This window comes from Saccopteryx bilineata, chromosome 3 (genome assembly GCF_036850765.1).
Source record: "Saccopteryx bilineata isolate mSacBil1 chromosome 3, mSacBil1_pri_phased_curated, whole genome shotgun sequence".
Lineage (NCBI taxonomy): Eukaryota > Metazoa > Chordata > Mammalia > Chiroptera > Emballonuridae > Saccopteryx > Saccopteryx bilineata.
In genome coordinates, this window is record NC_089492.1 from 306,020,946 (window position 1) to 306,041,396 (window position 20,451).

Sequence of the window (20,451 nt, forward strand, 5' to 3'; positions counted from 1 at the left end):
CTTTATATTATACATCTATAGAATGAAAGCAGTTATATTTTGTTGTTTGTTTGTTTATTTATTTATTTATTAAACAGGGCCAGTGAGAGAGTCAGAGAGAGGGACAAATAGAAACAAACAGACAAGAAGGGAGAGATGAGAAGCATCAATTCTTTGTTGTGGCACCTTAGTTGTTCATGATTGTTTTCTCATATGCGCCTTGACCAAGTAACTATAGCAAAGCAAGTGACCCCTTGTTCAAGCCAGCGACTTTGGGCTCAGGCCAGCGACCGTCAGCCACAAGCCAGTGACCTTTGGGCTCAAGCTAGTGACCATGGGGTCGTGTTTGTGATCCCACGCTCAAGCCAGCGATCTCGCACTGAAACCAGATGAGCCTGTGTACAAGCTGGGCACTTTGGCGTTTCTAACCTGGGTCCTCTGCATCCTAGTCCAATGCTCTATCTGCTGCGCTACTGCCTGGTCAGGAGAAAGAAGTTTAATTTTAATATGCAGTTGAATAATCACTGTTACGGTTAGGTTTATGGGTCCTCTAAATCTAGAGCCCCTTTAAAACTCAAATTCCCCTCACCCTGGAAACTTTTCACTATGGAAACTTTTTCATTAAGCATCTGCCTCACCCACCCTCCTTCTTCCCTTAAGGAAATGCCCCCAACCTGGGATGGTTCTGAGAAATGTCCGTGGGACAAGGTCATCCGAAGGAACCTAAGAGTTGGGAAAAAAAGACAGTCTGTGATTAAGGCGACAAATCAAGATATACTAAATCTAAGCATGTGCAGGCGCAGGCACCCCCATGGCAGCAAAGGCCTGCAGCAACCCCTATATCTAACGCTCCCTCCATCTCTGCAGCTCGGAGCTGACACCCCTTGTTGGTTTCAGCCCACTTGCATCCAGGTGCTTTCAAAATAAACTTTCCTTTGGGGACAGACTAGCCTCGTGTTTTTGGTTCAGCCCCCATGGTTTCTGCCTTTCATTCTGGTGCCAAAACCCAGGAGCTGTGTGTCAGAGACAAGTCAAGGGTCTAAAGCTGACCCCAGCAGGGGTGAGGTTTCACACCCGGTGACTGGTAAGAGGTATCAGCCCATCTCAGGCTTACCTCCAGATCTTGCCTCTCTTGCCCGTGGAGTTGAGAGACTGGTCTCCCTGACCCTCTGGCCGTGCCTCCTGAACCCACCAAGAAGGGAAATTCCCTTTTCCTACGCAGAGACCAACCGAAAACCAGACACCGGGATCTGCCATCTTGTTTCAGCGCACCACATCCACACCAGGCAACAATCACATTCCGGTGAGTGAATGTAGTGGCTCTAAAATCGGAAACTTTCCCAAACCCTCCTGCACCTCTCATTCCACCATCCAGGATGGTCCATTTCAAACATTCAACGTTGTTCAGAGGGCATTCAGGCATTTGCCAGGCATTGGCCTCCGGCTGGACTGCCCTACAGCGACGCCTGGAAAGCAGCCAGCCTCCATTTCCAGGGGCCTAAGGCAGCGCGGATGCCTCCCTTGTCCAAACGCTCATCCCTCCACATCATGGGGAACTCTCAACCCACTATCCCCAAAGACAACCTGTCTGGGTTGCCTCCAAAGAATCCTCCAAATGCTCAGTCTTATACCAGATCTTAGGCCAGATGGGCAATCTTTTCAGCTTGGTGTGTCAAAATTTACCAAAAAACCAAGCATAACTCGGGTGGTGTGTCACTTTGAGAAAAACCCCATAATTTTGCGATATTTATACTTTAAATAACAAAAAATGTATAATTGTAATAGATAACTGTATTTAATAAACCAAAAACTATATATTTATATTTAACTTACCTGCTTAGTGACTTCTTTGTTCATCTGTCAGTCGGTTTCTTTTGTTGGTCTTGATATTATTTAACTTGTGTGGGGTGCCGAGAACTAAGATAAGTGAGGGGGAGTGGGAACTCTTTAACTAACCTGCCTATTAGTGACGTTTTTGTTGCTGAATATCATTGGCTAAATCTTCAATTGAATGTTGGTATTGTGTAAACTTCAAGCCCAAGCAAGTACTATTAACTTCATCTGTCAATCTGTTTCTTTTGTGGTTTTGATATTATTTAACACTTAGAATAAGGTCTCACAAAAAAGTACGTAGAGGGAAAAATTGTGAGTAAAGCCATTGCTGTATTTTTCAGGGTGCTAAAAGTGTCTGGTAATCGGTTCCAGGCACTCCAAATTTCCTGTTTGTAGTGGCACTCCTCTTGATTCTCCAAGCGGCACCTTTCCAGATTCTAAAGCTTTGACCTCAAGTCGACAAAAACCTGAGTCCAGATGCTGTCTTGAAATTCTACAAGTAGCATCTTATGTAAATTAAGATGGCTGCCACTATTTCTAATGGCGGGAAATGGCACCCATAGCACAGGCCCTCACCTCTCCCATCCTCCCTGTCACTTATCTCATTAATGGTCAATTAGAAATCCACGACACCCCAGAACAGTAGATTGAATGATGGTTGCTGTGGTTATGTGGTTGCTGGTAATGGCGATCACAGGGCCCCCAGAGATGCATCCCCCGCGGCATTCCGCTGCTCCCTGCTCTGCCAGCCCGAAGTGAGGTCAAAGGTCCCCTGACTGGAAGTCCGAGAACCAGACGCTCTGTGCCAGAGTTCTGTTGTTTTGGCCTGCAGACCTCTGGCACAGAGTGTCTACACTACAGCAAATATTTTATCCTTGGCTACTGCACTTGGTCGTGCAGGAGCCGAGGATGAAACGTCCTTCTTGGCATGCGGCCTCATGCTTCTCTGGTATGTGGCCACATGCTGCCGCATGTCATTGAAAATGGCTACGCGTGTCAGTGCTGACACGCCTGTCATAGGTTCGCCATCACGGTCTTAGGCTGTCAGTGAAACGAAGTGTCCCAGATCCCCTATATCCAGGCCTTGCTTGCACTCAGATCACAACCCATTGTGTGATTCTTGCTCTCCCTCTCAAGTGTTTCTTCTCCACTTAAAACCCGAAGCATCCCCCTGACTTGGAAGACCCTTCTAGAGTTTCCTCCTTTGATCTTGCCAACCACAGAATCCCATTCTTGCCTCTTCTTTTTGCTCCCTCTGCTCCTCAACCTCCTAATTCCCAGGATGCAACCTTCTAGCAACCAGAGTCCCCTCCCTATTCACTATGGCCACTGTCCCGCACCTCCCCCTCCCTCCAGGTTTTCCCACAGGCACAGCCATGGACCCCTTCTCCACAAGTGCAGACCCACTCTGAGATGATCTTCAGCCCTGCTTCCTCCCCTACCTCGGCCCCCAACATTGAGATCCCTTTTATGGAAGGTAACTGGGGTCCAGGGCACTGTCCTACTTCATGACCCTTTTTCCTTAACCGACCTATCGCAGAGATATAAGACCTGAGACCCCTCTAGTACGGAAGGGCAAGTAGTCCTTCACATGAATTTCACTTCCCAGTCTGCACCCAGCATCTGGCACAAATTACTAAAGCTGGAAAACAAACCTCAAATTCCCCAACAAGACCTTTTAAACTTGGCCTTCAAGATCTTTAACAATAGGGAAAAAGGAGTCCCAAATTATAAACTAGCTCACTTTCAAATGTTAGCCTCTGCCATCAAGAGCCCACAGACTGAATCCTGGAGCACTAAGGATGATCCGAAAAGCAAAAATTATCCTATTAACACCCAACCAGGTGCTTGCTGAAACTGAGCCAATGACGGTCACTGGGCCAGCAAGTGTCCTCATACAGGCCTGCCCTCAAAGCCTGGCTCCCTTCGCAGTTTGCCTCAATGGAAGTCGGACTGTGATTGCACCTCTCTAGGTAAGACCCTCATCTTCTCCTAGGCTGGCTGACCCTTTCTTTCCAGAGCTGACAGGCCTGGCCCCTGAAGAACAAAGGTGCCTGGGGATGAAAGCCCACATCTTCTGGGCCTGGAGCAAAACTTGATGGTGGCAAGTAGGCCAATTTTTTTCCTTATAAATACCAGGACAACTTATTCTACTTTACTAGAGTACAAAAGACCCTGACAACGGTCTGCAGTCTCTGTTGTTGTTGTATTTTTACAGAGACGGATAGAGTCAGAGAGGAATAGATAGGGACAGACAAACAGGAACGTGGAGAAATGAGAAGCATCAATAATCAGTTTTTCGTTGTTACACCTTAGCTGTTCATTGATTGCTTTCTCATATGTGCCTTGACTGTAGGCTACAGCAGAGTGAGTGACCCCTTGCTCGAGCCAGCGACCTTGGGTCCAAGCTGGTAAGCTTTTTGCTGAAGCCAGATTAGCCCGTGCTCAAGCTGGCGACCTCGGAGTCTCGAACTTGGGTCCTCCACATCCCAGTCTAATGCTCTATCTATCCACTGTGCCACCGCCTGGTCAGGGCGTTGTGGGGATTGATGGCCAAATTTCCCCACCCATGTTAACCACACTCCTACAATACATGCTAAGATCCCTCCCTTTCACACATATCTTTTCTTTCCTTTATTTTTTCCTTTTTGTATTTTTCTGAAGTTAGAAGCAGGGAGACAGTCAAACAGACACCTGCATGTGCCGAATCAAGATCTACCTGGCATGCCCACCAGGGAGCGATGCTCTGCCCATCTGGGGCATTGCTCTATTGCAACTGGAGCAATTCTAGCATCTGACGCAGAGGCCAGAGAGCCATCCTCAGCGCCCGGGCCAACTTTGCTCCAATGGATAGAGAGTCAGAGAGGAATGAGAGGGGGAAGCATGGAGAAGCAGATGGGCACTTCTCCTGTGAGCCCTGCCCGGGAATCGAACCTGGGATTTCCACATGCCGGGCTGACGTCTACCACTGAGCCAACCAGCCAGGGCCTCACACATGACTTTTTACTTCTCCCCTCCTGTCCCACCCTGCTACTGGGCCAAGATAGTCTTTCAAAATTAATACCACCCTCACTCTCCATAGCACCCATAATCCTCTTAACTCCCCCCCAAATTTGGCTCAGGTTTCCATCCTACTTCTCCTTACAAAGCTCAGAGGAAAAAGATCTTATCCCCCGCATCCAGACATAAAACTTGCAAAAAAAGGGGTTGGGGATAAACCAGGTCATTTATCTATCTTAAAATATCTTCTGGAGCTCTGAACATTGTTGTAGTTCTTAAAACAGTAAGAAAATTAACACCTCTTCAGACTCTGGGCAGACTGTGAAAGGGAGAGGGGTCAAGCCAGAAACTCAGTGCAAAGGGAAAAAAAGGGCACTTTTAAAATGCAAGCAGCTGCTCAGCAGCCCATCCCCTCCCCTCTTTTCAGTCATCCTGAAAGGCTGCCAGGGACAAACAAAAAAAACACCTCCCTAGGATATGACTACCTACCACAAACTGCTTTTAGCTAGAAAGGCTTGATTTAAACCATCCTTAATGTTTACTCTGAGTCTCTAAGTTTACAAGGCCATCGTGCTGGGCTCACTTGAGCTTGTCTGCTTTAGTTTGTGACCCCATCTTTTACTTTTCCTCCACAGTTCATAAAAGTATCCATCTAAAATTGCTAATTACTAATTTAGTTCTCTCTAAAAATTCTGGTTTTTGGAAACAATTCTGATTAATTGGAAATAAGTTGTATGGTTGTAATGATAAAGGCTATAAGGTATGAAGGTTCTTTTGAAAGGAAAAGAAAGTAAGTTGGTTATTTCTGAATAGAAAAGGTTTGTGTAAGTTGCAGAAAGTTTGTGTAGGCTGTAGAAGGTTTGTGCAGAGGGACAAGTATTTACAAGATAGTTTTATAGACTACAATTGAAAACATATGTTGTATCAATTTTTCCACTCCCCCAAAACCACACATAGTCACAACCTATTCTTCCCTTATTTCTATACCAGATCCATGATGATTCTCTTATTTTGTCTAAGTTTTTTGTTTTGTTTTTTTTTGTATTTTTCTGAAGCTAGAAACCAGAAGAGACAGTCAGACAGGCTGCCGCATGTGCCCGACCAGGATCCACCCGGAACGCCCACCAGGGGGCGACGCTCTGCCCACCAGGGGGCAATGCTCTGCCCCTCGGGGCGTCGCTGTGCCGCAACCAGAGCCACTGTAGCGTCTCGGGCAGAGGCCAAGGAGGGGCAGAGGCCAAGGAGCCATCCCCAGCGCCCGGGCCATCTTTGCTCCAATGGAGCCTCGGCTGCGGGAGGGGAAGAGAGAGACAGAGAGGAATAAGAGGGGGAGGGGTGGAGAAGCAAATGGGCGCTTCTCCTGTGTGCCCTGGCCGGGAATCGAACCCGGGACTTCTACACGCCACGCCGACACTCTAGCACTGAGCCAACCGGCCAGGGCTCTTATTTTGTCTAAGTTTTATTCTCTCTATAATGTCCATAAATTCCTGGTCCCCTTTGTTTCCTCTCCATCCATGGGGGAATAATTCCCTACTTATCACCACAACAATTCTTAATCACCAAACCTTTCCTGCCTGAAACTCCAGCCACTGGCTATGCTATCATCAGCCAATCCCCTACATTTCTCCATATTTAATGGGGCCCCTGCTAATCTCACACATATTCTTGGGCTACAACCATATTGGCCTAGTCCAGAATCCCTTGATATTGGACACAATCCAGCAATCCCTGTTACTGTAACGCCTGCTAATACTAATTAGCATCTCTGTCTGACCCATTTTACACTCTGACACACAGGATAGGTCCCAACTTACTCAAACAGCAGTCATACCCTACATACATTCAATCTAGACACTGCCGTTTTAAAATTCAGTGTTGGTCCGGCCGCAACACTTCCTGCTGGGATGCTTCCAGCCATTTCTATACCAAGTTTACCTGTAATGACAATCTTAATAGAGTCTCCTTCTCCTCTAACCCCATTATTTATAATAAAACTAACCCACCCCCCAGGGGTCTGCTTCAAGTGAAGACGGGAGGCACACTGGACCTGCTCCTGTCCCAATCCCAGGCCACCAACAAACCCTGCTCTCTCTATAATTGTACAGGCCGTTACAATTCAAACCTCCCACAAGCCCCTCAAAACAGGAAACTCATCCCTTCTGGTCCAGGCCTCTCCCTGGCACTGGCTCGGATGCAGCAGACCTTCTTGACATCGGGGGGGGGGGGGGGGGGGTGGTGGTGTTGAAAATCAGCAGAGCCTGACCTCACCACAGGCCTCCGCCTCCACCATCTCAGTGGGAAACCCTCGGGTAACTCTACAGGTCCCCAGCAAGACCATTTCTTTCCTATTAGATATGAGGGCCACTTATTTGACACTCTTTAAATTTTCAGGACAACTGTTTCTTTCCCCCATCTCAATTATTGGGGTCCACAGTCTTCCGTCCAACTTACTGATCACACCTCTCTCCTGTGTCGTCTAGGAAATCACCCTATTATCCACCCTTCCCTCATTATTCCCAGATGACCAACCTAGAATGAGATAAGAGAGCAAAAACCTCACTTTTAGGAAATCAACAACAGTTCTTTTCTCCGACAATCTTTCTAACATACTGGCTCACAAAGCTACACAACTCTCCTTCCCTCCCAAACTCAAGTCTTTCATATCATCTTCATAGCTTCCCCCAATGTCTCCTTGGCCAAAAGCACAAAACTTAATCCTGTCACTCTCCTGCCTCTCCCTGACCAAAATCCACTCATTCATGTTCAAACATTCTTCATCTCAAAGTGCCTCTCTCCCCACATCACAGACCAACCGCTGCCTAATGCAGACCACACTTGCTTCACTGATGGCAGTTCTTACACACGTCAAGGGAAGTGGGTAGCTGGATATGCCAGTCTCCATCCTCCAGACTACGGAGGCTAAATCCCTTCCCTCAGAGACCACATCCCCACAAGCTGAATTAATAGCTCTCTCTAGCCTACAATCTATACCATATTTTCACTCCATAAGACGTACCTGACCATGAGACGCACCTAGGGTTTTAAGGAGAAAAATAAGAGAAAAAAAAATCTGAATGAAATAGTGTGTTAAAATATTTTTAAAAATAAACCACAATAATATTTCAACAGTATAAACTCAACAGCAGTATTAACAACCATTAGCACTGTTATTAACAAATGAGAAGAGACTTTAATGTTCAAATACTCTTCTAATTGTCCAGGAACCCGCATCAGCTAAAAAAAAATGAACATTTGCTCCTTAAGATGCACAGGCATTTTCCCCTCCACTTTTGGGGGGAAAAGTGTGTCTTATGCAGTGAAAAATAATTCTTTTCCTATAGGATACAAACCTCTCCTACAATTTTTGAGACCTGTTATCATCCCCAAAGTTTAACCTCTACTCTCCAACATAGAACCAAAGCTTGCTCCATCTGCAACTCAGTCTCTGCACAGGGAAGCGTCAGGCCCCATCCTTCTCCACATATCAAGCGAAAGGCCAGGTGCCAGGGCAGGACTGAGAAATAGATTTCACCCATGTGCCCCAGACCTTCATTCAACACATAATTCCCCAACTTGGCTTTCCAACATCATTACAGTCTGATAACAGACCAGCATTCATATCTCAAAATAACACGACAGCATCCACCCTCAACATACACTGAAATCTACATGTACCTTATAGACCCCAATCTTCAGGAAAGGTTGGAAAATCACCTCTATTATAATAGACAAAGCTTAGACACATTTAACAAAGCTAAGCATAAAAACTCAAAAATCCTGGACCTCTCTCCTCCCTATAGCTCTAGTGAGGATTCGGGCAACCCCAAAGGACCCTACATCCCCTTAGTCTTTTTAAACCCCTGTACGAAGGCTTTTCCTGCTGGGAAACTTCCCTCCCACAGAAACCCCTCTAGGGGTCTATCTCCCAACTCTAAACCGTGTCAGACAACTTGTGAGGGATCATACAGGTCAGGTCTGGCTACAAGCACACACCAAGAATACCCTCTGCTCCCTTCTTACCAGGGGATGGGTCCTACTGAAACACAGGCATCCCCCCCACCATTACAGCCGAAATGGCAGAGCCCATACCAGGTACTACTCACTACTCCCACAGCTGGAAAACTGAAGGGGATGCCCAACTGGACTCACCTTTCATGCATCCCCAAAAATCCCAGGTCACAGGGAAGAACTCTGTCTCACAAATCTCAAAGTGACCCCAATGAACCCACAAATATTTACCTTTCCCGCATACCAGAAAAACCAGCAGGTGAGTAACACCCCTTGTGCCTGTCCCCTTTCTGCTCCTCTATCTGACCCCTTACCCCACTGCCTCAAAATATCCTCTCTGTTCTTTCTGCTGCACCTCTTCCATTAAGGGTTCCTATGCTCACAATCTTCTGGGGCTCCTACCTAATGGAGGATTTAGATTCTCCTTGGGAAGCATTTTCCCAACTCCTAGATCCCAATTATCTAGTCACTTTTCAATTTGGAGACCCCCAATTAGGAGTAAGCACCTTTATTACTTTTTTCCTTCTCAAGACTCTTAACAGTGTGAATTCTGACACCACGCTCAAGTCCTTTCCACATCCTTTATATTTAGAACAAAATCTTACCCTCACATACTCCCTCCTAAATAAACAAATCCTACTTTAGCTCAGGGTTGCTGGCTCTGTCTCTCCCTGTCGTCCTCCACCTACACTGCTGTTCCAGTACCTCGTGCTCAGTGGGACACCATTAAAACAACCCGAGCCAGCACAGAACAAAGGGGTACTAGTTCTACTGAAGTGGCAAGATCCCTTCTTCATAACTATGTAACTGCCCAAGCTTACCAAGCCTCCCTACGTTTCCAGACTTAGGCCAACAGTTAAAAAACACGCACTCCTAACTCTCCCCCTATAAAAGGTCCTATTGCTTTACATACTCTCCTACTAAATCAAGTCAAGCCCCCTGTGCCTCAGCAGAACCTCAGGGACCGGTTTAGCTGGCCACCTGCCAAAAAGAGCACGCAGCTTTACTATTATTACTCTGCAACGTCCCACCACACATTGGTCATGACCGATAGACCACCAGGTGTCTCCTGAGGCAAACGGCCACTTCCTCCAACCAGTCCTGTTTCCCTCCTTTCCTACATTACAAGTCTCTTCTTTTAATCCCTCTTATCCCTCCCTCTCCCATTTCCCCTGGATCACCTCTCACCCTAATGTCCCCCTCACTTTCACTGCACCCAACAAGCAACTACCCATGTCTCTCCCCTTATTGGAGCAGGTATAGCGTCTACATTATCAGTCTGCACAGCAGAACCCCAAGAAAGGAGCATACCCTCCTACCATCTTTCTCACCTCCTCTCAATTCATCTCCCTCCCTGCCTGACACAACAGGGAATGTTGTTCCTCTGCCGGGAGGACGCTACCTTGGCCTTCCTACTACCTGGGCAGAAGCCTGTGCTTTAACATACCTCTCTCCCAATGGTGATGTAGTCCTCAACAACCAGTCTCTCCCCATTCCAGTGACTCAGCAACTCCAGCACAGAAGGCCAGTGCAGCCCACCCCTCTCTTGGTAACCCTCAAAATAACTTCGGGAGTTGGGACATGCCGTGGGCCAGCCACAACGAGTATATTCAGGTCCCAAGTGGGAATGGTACAGAATTAGAAAAAATAGACTTAAAGAGTTAAAAAATATAAAAGATGGGTTCAGGAGGGCCCTGCAATTCCTGCTAGCAGTAAATACCACCATAGCTGGGAGCGAAACAAGGCTTCCCCCAGAAACCACATATTTCTTTCTTTCAGGGCAATGTGGAAATTAGTATACAGTTTCCAAGGCAACTCAAGAACTCCCACCACCAGCAGGAAGCAGCTATGGAAGACAAGAGACCTTCAGCCCTTTTCCATAAACAACAAAAAGCTGGAATGTTAGGGGTAAATTAGCCCCTGAAAACTCATATTCACCTCAAGCTACCTGGCCTTCACTTTGAAATGTAGCAAAAGTTTACCTTCCCAGGAATGTCTGGGAAAGCTTGCCTGGGGAGTGACCTGACCATTAGGGGAGTTTAAATCACAACATTTGTTTGTAAAAGCCTAACCACAGACTCAGCTCCCAGCTATTTCTGGGAGACTGACCTCTTGGCTGTCTTCAAAATTTACCAAGATCACCAGAAAGAACCTCACTGATTAAACCTTAAGCCAGAACAACAAAAAAAGAGAACCTGTGTCTCTGCAGCAGAATTCCCACGCTAAGTCAGTACCAAAGCCACAAAACCCACAATATGCTAATCTGAGTTAACCCGGTGCAAGGATCCCAGGGCAGCAAAGGCTTGTAAACCGCTATATCTAAGGCTTGCTCCCGAGCTTGAGGCTGACACCTGTCTGCTGGTCTCTGACCGCTTGTATGGTTCCATCCAACTTCTTTTTTATTTTTATTTATTTTTCTGTGACACAGAGGGACAAACAGGAAAAAAGAGAGATCAGAAGCATCAATTCTTTGTTGTGGCACCTTAGTTGTTCATTGATTGCTTTCTCATATGTGCCTTGACCGAGGGCTCCAGCAGAGCAAGTGACTGACGCCTTGCTCAAGCCAGTGACATTGATCTCAAGCCAGCAACCAGCAACCATGGGTCATGCCTACCATGTCATGCTGAAGCCAGTGACTCAGAGCTCAAGCTGGTGAGCCCGCACTCAAGCCTCAGTGTTTCAAACCTGGGTCATCTGCGTCCCAGTTTGATGCACTATCCACTGTGCCACCTCCTGGTCAGGCAAGATCCTTTTAAAATAAACTTTCATTTGAGAAAACAACAGCCTCTTATTTTCAGTTTGTCTTGCAGTTTCTGTCTTTCACAATGTATATAAAAAATTAATGGCAGACACAAACCACATTAAAAAGACTTTTTTTGGTCTTAAAGAATACTATAGTCCTGGCCAGGGCACAGAGAAACAAATCCATGTTTCTGTCTCTCTCTTCCCTTTCCCTCTCTTAAATTTAAAAAATAAAGACTATAAATATTTTTATGTCATTAAACTTGTAATCCCAGATGAATCATATTTTAGGATCCTACCCTCTAAAAACTGGTAACCGTAGACTCTGTGGCAGGTGAGTAATATGAGGAGGCATCAGGAAGGACACAGATGTCCACGACAAACCCACTTTCCTATTGTGTATTGGAGAGTGCAGTCAATGCTTGAGATAAGAAAAAGTGCAAACTGCAAAGTAAGAAAGATAACTAAATGTATATTCAGGAATTACTTATTTAAAAGAGACTGTTGTCAAGTATTGTACTCTAATCCTCAGGTTATACAGAGACACCAAGTCCAAATGATTTTTCGAGGAGTTTATTAATTAGCCGGCTAGCTACATGGGGCACAATCCCAAATCATGTAGAAAGGCTCTACAACTCTGTGGCTGATTTTATAGACCAAATCACATACCGGTTGGAGTGAGGAAGGAAGGGCTCTTGATCCCTTTGTCTAGAGGTATACTTTACTCTCATGACTTTAGGGTGAGTCCCAGTATAGGAATTCTTCATTAAGGTACAGAAACATTCTTTTCTAAAGGTTTTTAAGAAAAGAGAAGTGAAGAGATTCTCAGGGAAGTTCTATCTTCCTTGCTCTGTAGTTAAATTATGACTTATCTGACCCGGTTGCCCCTGCAAGCCAGGAAGCTCTTGCATTCTTCTCTTCCCTTTCTCCACGGAAAGGGGCGGGGGGGCGGGGGTTCGGAGGTCTCACTTTTCCTCTTCAAAATGGCGTTGCTAATACCAAGTTTTACAGTTCCTTGACACCTTATCACAAGACCAGGCATCCATTAAGTACATATTCACTTAAATAGGTAGAACGAAGTGCATGCACTATGTAACTAAATTCATTCCTATATTTTTTGTTTTAGTGAGAGAAAGAGAGAAAGACAGACAGGGACAGATAGAAAAAAAGGGAGAGAGATGAGACGCATCAACTCGTAGTTGTACCTTGGTTTTCATTGATTGCTTTCACATATATGCCTTGATCAGGGGACTCCAGCCAAGCCAGTAACCCTGTGATAAGGTGCCAAGGAATTACAAAAATTGATAACATTAGTATTTTAAAAGGAAGAGTCAGGCCTCCTTACCCCTCTTCTCTTAAAAGAAAAAAAACCCAGGGAAAAAGATTAAAGGGGCAAAAGTTAATAACTAATCATAGTTCTCTGGAAGGATAAAACTCTTCTGGAAACTCCTTCTATCCCTTCCTGAAGATCCTTTAGGAGACAATGTATACATATCTTAATTAAAAATTAAGATATGCTGGAGCAAAGATGGGTCGGGCGCTGGGGATGGCTCCTTGGCCTTGGCCCCAGGCGCTAGAGTGCCTCTGGTCGAGGCAGAGCTATGCCCTGGAGGGGCGGAGCATCGGCCCCTGGTGGGCAGAGCATTGCCCCTGGTGGGCATGCGGGGGGGGATTCCAGTCGGACGCATGCGGGAGTCTGTCTGACTGTCTCTCCCCGTTTCCAGCTTCAGAAAATACAAAAAAAAAAATAAAAATTAAGATATGCTCACTGATTCTAACTCTTCCTCTCCTCCTGCAATCTTGAGAGTGACTATACCTCTAAACAAAGGGATCACGAAACCACTCCCCTAATTGAAAAACCTGATTCTGTAACATTTTATATGCTTTCTAATAATCATCCCTCTTGAAATCCTTTATATGTATAAAAACTTGTAAATTAAACAAGCAGGGACAACACTTTTAGCAAAAGTATTTTCATTTGGCCTCTCCTTATCCTAAGCTAACCATTTCACTGTGGCGACAGGGATGGGCGGTAGACACTAGAAAATTTGGGAATATCTTTGCCGGGTATTTACAGTAATTATCACTACTGTGTTATCTTGTGGTGTAAGAATGCCTTTTCCTTTTAATAGATCCTATAGATAGATGTTGCAAGCTTGTTAGTAACTGACTATTATACCATGCTCCCTCCTTACCCACCCAACCAGTACTTGATTTTGTATAAAAGAAGGTCTAGAATGGTACGAGGGCCTACATGATTTGGGATCGTGCCCTGTGTAGCTAGCTGGCTAATTAATAAATTCCTCAAAAATTCACTTGGACTTGGTTACGTAACTCGCGGATTTAATTGCAGCACTTTACAACCCCTTGCTCAAGACAGCAACCTTGGGCTCAAGCTCAATGACCTGGCAGGGGTCCCCAACTTTTCACACAGGGAGACAGTTCACTGTCCCTCAGACCCTTGGAGGGCCACCACATACATGCTCCTCTCACTGACCACCAATGAAAGAGGTGCCCCTTCCGAAATTGCGGCGGGGCCTTAGTTTGGGGACGCCTGCCTTAGGGTTTCTAACCTGTGTCCTCAGCATTCCAGATGGAAGCTCTCTCCACTGCACCCAACCACTGGTCAGGCTAAACTCATTTCAGAGACACTCAATCACTAGCAGTGGGGTCCATGCGGGACATGGCCCTTCCCCCTCGCAAACACCACATGAAGTATGGCCAGCAGCCATAAGGAGTAGAAAATACAACCTGGTCCCCAGAAGTTCCCAGGAAGTGTTCTGAGGAAAAGTAAGACTTTCCCATATATAAACCAGAATTTTTCCTGCTACTCTTAGTATTGCCTTGTCCTCCCACAGATGTACAGAGAAGGGATGGAGTTGTTTGGGTGTGGTTCTTGTTTGCCCTAGGGCCTCCAGCAGGCTTCCCCAGTAACTAAGTAATAACTGGTTACATCTTTCAACTCTGCCTACTGGTGGTGTTTCTGGATTACCCAATTACCAGGTTGACATCCCCGGCCTGGAATTCCTACATTACACTAGCAATGGGAACTGGGACCACAACGTTTGACTAAAAGACAGCAGGACTTAATTTATACACTGTGGCCCTGGCTGGTTGGTTCTGTAGTAGAGCGTTGGCCTGGTGTGCAGGAATCCTGGGTTTGATTCCCGGCCATGGCACACAGGAGAAGCACCCATCTGCTTCTCCACCCCTCCCCCCTCTCCTTCCTCTCTGTCTCTCTCTTCCCCTCCCGCAGCTAAGGCTCCATTGGAGCAAAGTTGGCCCGGGCACTGAGGATGGCTCCATGGCCTCTGCCTCAGGCGCTAGAAAGGCTCTGGTTGCAACAGAGCAGCGCTCCAGATGAGCAGAGCATGCCCCCTGGTGGGCGTGCCAGGTGGATCCCGGTCGGGCGCATGCAAGAGTCTGTCTGACTGCCTCCCCGTATCCAACTTTTGAAAAATACAAAAAAAAAAATTATTTTTAATACACTGCGTATGGGTCACCTTGCCAGAGGGATGGATATTAAATAAAATGGAGATTATGTTAGCAAAGAAGAAAGTGTGATTGTGGGTCAGGAAATAAGAAAAAGAGTCCAGTGCTACATATTAAAAGATGAGAGCAAGTGTTGGCAAATATTCTACGCAATGGAACAGATATATATTTTTGGCTTTGAGGACCAAAAATCTTGGTCCAAAGGACTCAGTTGTGCATTTGCAGTGAGAAAGTGGCAACCAAAAGTGACCAATGGGTGCAGCTCTCCACTGCTTGCCCTGGGCTCTACCACCTTCTCTGAGGTTTATAGCAAAGCTATATGTCCCTCCACCCCAATAAGGGCATATCTGAACCAGAACGTATGTACAAGAATTCTTACAGCAGCATTATTCATAACAGGCCAAAATGCAAACACAAGTTTAATTAACAGTTGGATAAACTGCCCTATACTCAAGCGGTGGAAGGCTATGGATTCCGTTCCGTCCCAAACGCAGAGGTTGAAACCTCATCCCAACCACCACCTTGGGGTCCAGGGCCTTCAAAGCTTCAGCCTCACGACACTCTGGACCACAGACACTGACCACACACCCTTATTATTCCCACAGCGGGACCAGCCACCCTCACGGAAGGACCATCCTGACGAAAGAAAAGAAACCAGAAGAATGCAGGAGAGGAGGGCCTGCAATGTCTGTGATCTTACACTCAAGCCAGTGATCCTTGCGTTTCGGACTGAAGGAGGAAGGGCTGACTAGAAAGTTTGAAAACTAACAAACCACAGCTGTGGTTCGTGCTATCGGTTCCCTTAAATAAACTTGCAGCACAAACAAGAACAGATTATATGAACAGTCAAGGACAAACGGTTCAAAACTCTTGTCACATGCCTTCCCTCCTGGAAACACAAAAGTCACGTAGGTGCCAATAAATCCTCGATCAAGTTGTCTGGGTGTCTATTATCCTCCGTTTGCGACTAATTCCTGCTACACTGTGACCCTTAAATCCCAAATTTGACCCTGATATCGCCATCATCTTAAATGCTTCCACCCGTTACATACAGAGTGACCGGCAAAGACCAAGACAGTCGGGAGACGGTAGCTGCAGTCTACCGACTTTTAGTCGCTATATGATCCCAAAGCTAATCAAACCAAATACAGGCAGTCACCTGCATCCTCCGAAATACCTGCGAGTTCCTTCCACACGACTCCTCCCACCCTCATCCTTCCAGGGTCCACACTGCACCACTTCCACCCTGAGATATCAGGTACCCTAGTAGAAACAAACCTTTCATGAAAAAAACTTTTCAGAAAACAAAAGGACAACTGCGCACTGGCCTGGTTTTCTGCAGCCCGCGTCAAGTCTAACCTTTACACTTCCGCAAATTAATCCGGGTCCTGGGAATGTCTCCCAAATTGATCGTCACCTACGGCAACCGACGAGGATCTGAAGTATTGGAAGAAACGCGGGCGATTTCCCTCGCTCCGCAGGGAGGCGGTGTGTCCCCGCTTGCTCGCTCACTCGCTCGGCGAAGGTGCATTGGGGGCCGCCATGTTGGGAGGCCTGACGCGTAAGTAGTAAAGCAGCCCTGTTGCAGGCTGTAACCTGAGGCGGTTGAGACGTCGGAAGATCCTCAAATTCTTCTGTTTCACGGCACTTTGACTTTTGTGGAATAGGAGTATATTTTAAGAGACTGAAGTTTCCGGAGGCAAAGTACCCCGGGAGCTGAAGGCGCTCGGTGAGCTCGGTAAAAATACCATATGGCTATAGTATTTTTAAAGTTAGTATTAAAAAATGATTTAAAAAATTTTTTTCTAGCCTGACCAGGCGGTGGGGCAGTGGATAGAGCGTTGTACTGGAGGACTCAGGTTCGAGACCTCGAGGTCGCCAGCTTGAGCGCGGGCTCATCTGCTTTGAGCAAAGCTCACCAGCTTGGACCCAAGGTCGCTGGTTGGAGCGAGGGGCTACTCGGTCTGCTGTATGTAGCCCCTCCCCCTTCAAGGCACATATGAGAAAGCAATGAACAACTAAGGTGTCGCAACGAAAAACTGATAATTGATGCTTCTCATCTCTCTGAGTTCCTGTCTGTCTGTCCCTGTCTATTCCTCTCTCTCTGTGTCCCTGTAGAAAAAAAAAAATTTTTTTTTCCTAAATGTCCAGGAGTTCAAGTGTTAGTAAAATAGCAATGAACTCCTTCAGAGAAAGGGTCATACATCCTGTCAAGGCACACAAACGTGGAACTGCTAGCGGAGTTATTGGTGCACTAACTGGTTTTTAACAAGAGAAAAAGATCTGGGGAAGTGGATGTCCTGAGGAGGCCATCGCCAACTGGGAGAAAGAGCAGCGGCATGACCTGAAGTCGCTGTGTCTGGGCCACGCTCTGAAAGTGAGACCAGCCACGTTTTGGGGCCAGTGAAAAAGGCCCAACCAGAGCTGAGAATCCAAAAATATCATGGTCTATTTCTTTTTAAGAAGGCCCCATGATAAGCTAATTGGGTACCGTCCTTTCAACAAATGATGCTGGGATAATTGTGTATCTAGTGCCAGAGAAATAAACTAAGACCCTAACTCCAGCCATAAACAAGAATTCAGTAAAATAGATTCAGATCTAAGTATAAGAGGTTCAAGTATAAAACTTATCAAAATAAATGGGAGAAATATTCAGGAACAGGTTACAAAAGCAAAGCATGAGAACTTGAAGCTTAGGCTTTAAGCCGGTGTCAGAAGTCCACATGCTCCAGACAGAGCCACCCTGTGTAGCCCACATTAATGCATACTTTTTGTGTGTGTGTTTATATTATTTTAGAGAAAGAGACAGAGAGAGGTAGGAGACACAGAAACATCAATCTGTTTCAGTGTGTGCCCTGACTAGGGATAGAACCAGTAACACTTGCACTTTGGAAAAATGCTCTAAGCCAGTGGTCCTCAACCTTTTTTGCGCCACAGACCTGCCTTTAGGGTGGGACAGATGAATGTATCACGTGACCGAAACAAGCATCAACACTGAGCCTTAGACAGATGGAACAGATGGTTTCTGGTCATTTTTTAAAAGTAAAACATTGGGACCTTGCTGGTTGACTCAGTGGTAGAGCCTCGGCCTGGCGTGCGGGGGACCAGGGTTCGATTCCCGGCCAGGGCACATAGGAGAAGCGCCCATCTGCTTCTCCACACCCCCCCCCCTTCCTCTCTGTCTCTCTCTTCCCCTCCCGCAGCCAAGGCTCCATTGGAGCAAGGATGGCCCGGGCGCTGGGGATGGCTCCTTGGCCTCTGCCCCAGGCGCTAGAGTGGCTCTGGTCGAGACAGAGCAACGCCCCGGAGGGGCAGAGCATCGCCCCCTGGTGGGCAGAGCCTCGACCCTGGTGGGCATGCCGGGTGGATTCCGGTCGGGCGCATGCGGGAGTCTGTCTGTGTTTCCCCGTTTCCAGCTTCAGAAAAATACAAAAATAAATAAATAAGTAAATAAATAAATAAAACATTGTTCAGACTTAAATATAAATAAAACGGAAATAATGTAAGCTATTCTTTCTCTGCCAACCGGTACCAAATGGCCCACCGACCCGTATGGTCCACGGCCTGAGGGTTGGGGTCCACTGCTCTAACCAACTAAGAGCCATACCTTTTTTTTTTTTTTTTTTCTTTTCATTTTTTCTGAAGCTGGAAACGGGGAGAGACTGACAGACTACCGCATGCGCCCGACCGGAATCCACCCGGCATGCCCACCAGGGTCGAGGCTCTGCCCACCAGGGGGCGATGCTCTGCCCATCCTGGGCGTCGCCATGCTGCGACCAGAGCCACTCTAGCGCCTGGGGCAGAGGCCACAGAGCCATCCCCAGCGCCCGGACCATCCTCGCTCCAATGGAGCCCTGCCTGCGGGAGGGGAAGAGAGACAGAGAGGAAAGCGCGGCGGAGGGGTGGAGAAGCAAATGGGCGCCTCTCCTGTGTGCCCTGGCCGGAAATCGAACCCGGGTCTTCCGCACGCTAGGCCGACGCTCTACCGCTGAGCCAACCGGCCACGGCCAAGCCATACCTTTTTTTAATGCATAACTTTTAGATAACTCGAGTTAATGTCCTACTAGTTCACCCACAATTGTATTAACCCATTTAATATTACATATATACATAAAGACATTGTAATATGGAAATATTTATGAGAAGGTAAAATTAGATAACCTTTTTCCATTTTTTTCTTTAATTAGCAAGAGAGACAGAGATAATTGTGTTCTTTTAGTTGTTCATTGATTCCTTTCTCATACGAACCTTGTCAAGTGGGGGAGTCTCCAGTGGAGACAGTGAATTCTTGCACATGCCAGCGACCTATGGGCAGAAGCCAGCGACTATGGGATAATGTTAATGATGGTGTGGACTCAAGCCAGCAACACTGCGCTCAAGCTGGTGAGCCTGCACACAAGCCAGATGACCCCATGCACAAACCAGTGACCTCGGGGTTTTAACCTGGGACCTCAGCTCAATCCACTGAGCCAGCACCTATCTGGCGGTCATTTTTTTTCTCTTAGTTCTATTGAGATTTAATTCACATATATTAAAACTATTCTTAAACTTTAAAAATCTTCATATTTATGTGAAAATCACTACATACTACTATAAAGAATTTACATATACCTTCATTAAACTTCTGATCATGTGAACATTTTATACCACCATGGTACATTTGTCAAATTGAGAAATTCATGTTGTTATAATCTGCAACTAAATCACAGATTTTACTCTGATTTCACAAGTTTTTCCACTGTCGTCCTTTTTCTGTTGCAGTATGTACCTACAATTATTAATGTTTTACAATTATTTTTTACACATCATTTTTCCTTGATTTTCTCTATTCTGTGAACATTTCTCTTTTTCTCATTTATGTTGTCAATTAATTTAAGACATACTCATGAGGTATTTTGTATATTAATCCATCTTTTGGGTTGTACTAAGTTTGTCACATTAAAGAGTGGAAATGCATTTTGGAAAAGACACCTCAGAATTGAAGTCTTTATCACAATTAACTAGGGGCAGAAAATATGAAAATGTCTTACAGCTAATCTCCTGGAAAAGGTAATATTTGTCAGGTTTCTACACTGAAAATAGCAAGAACGATTCTAACGAAAACAACCAGGGTACAGGACCCCATCAAGAGATTTCAACAATTATATGTAGTTTCAGTATGGATAGTAATTGTAAAACCATAAACGTACATATACATGGAGCAGAATAGAGATCCCACAAAAAGACCTGCACAAATCATATACACTCAGTTGTTTGTGAAAGGTAATAAGGCTTCAATGGTGGAAAAACCACTTTCCAACAAATGATGCTGGAACACTTAGAGGACCATTGGCATGTGACTGACTGAATGAATGAATAAATAAATGGAAGCTCAACACACTCATCAAAGAAGTTTTT

General features: G+C 46.0%; 1 protein-coding gene across 1 annotated transcript in view; it reads right to left on the reverse strand.

The window, feature by feature from the left end:
• Positions 1 to 3,125, reverse strand: part of LOC136332050 (zinc finger protein 615-like) — a 50,935-nt gene extending 47,810 nt beyond the window's left edge. Inside the window, 3 exon segments of the mRNA XM_066271304.1 lie at positions 409 to 456; positions 654 to 702; positions 1,813 to 3,125. Of these exon segments, the coding sequence (XP_066127401.1) occupies positions 409 to 456; positions 654 to 692 (87 nt within the window). The 5' untranslated portion in view covers positions 693 to 702; positions 1,813 to 3,125.
• Positions 3,126 to 20,451: the final 17,326 nt, after the last annotated feature.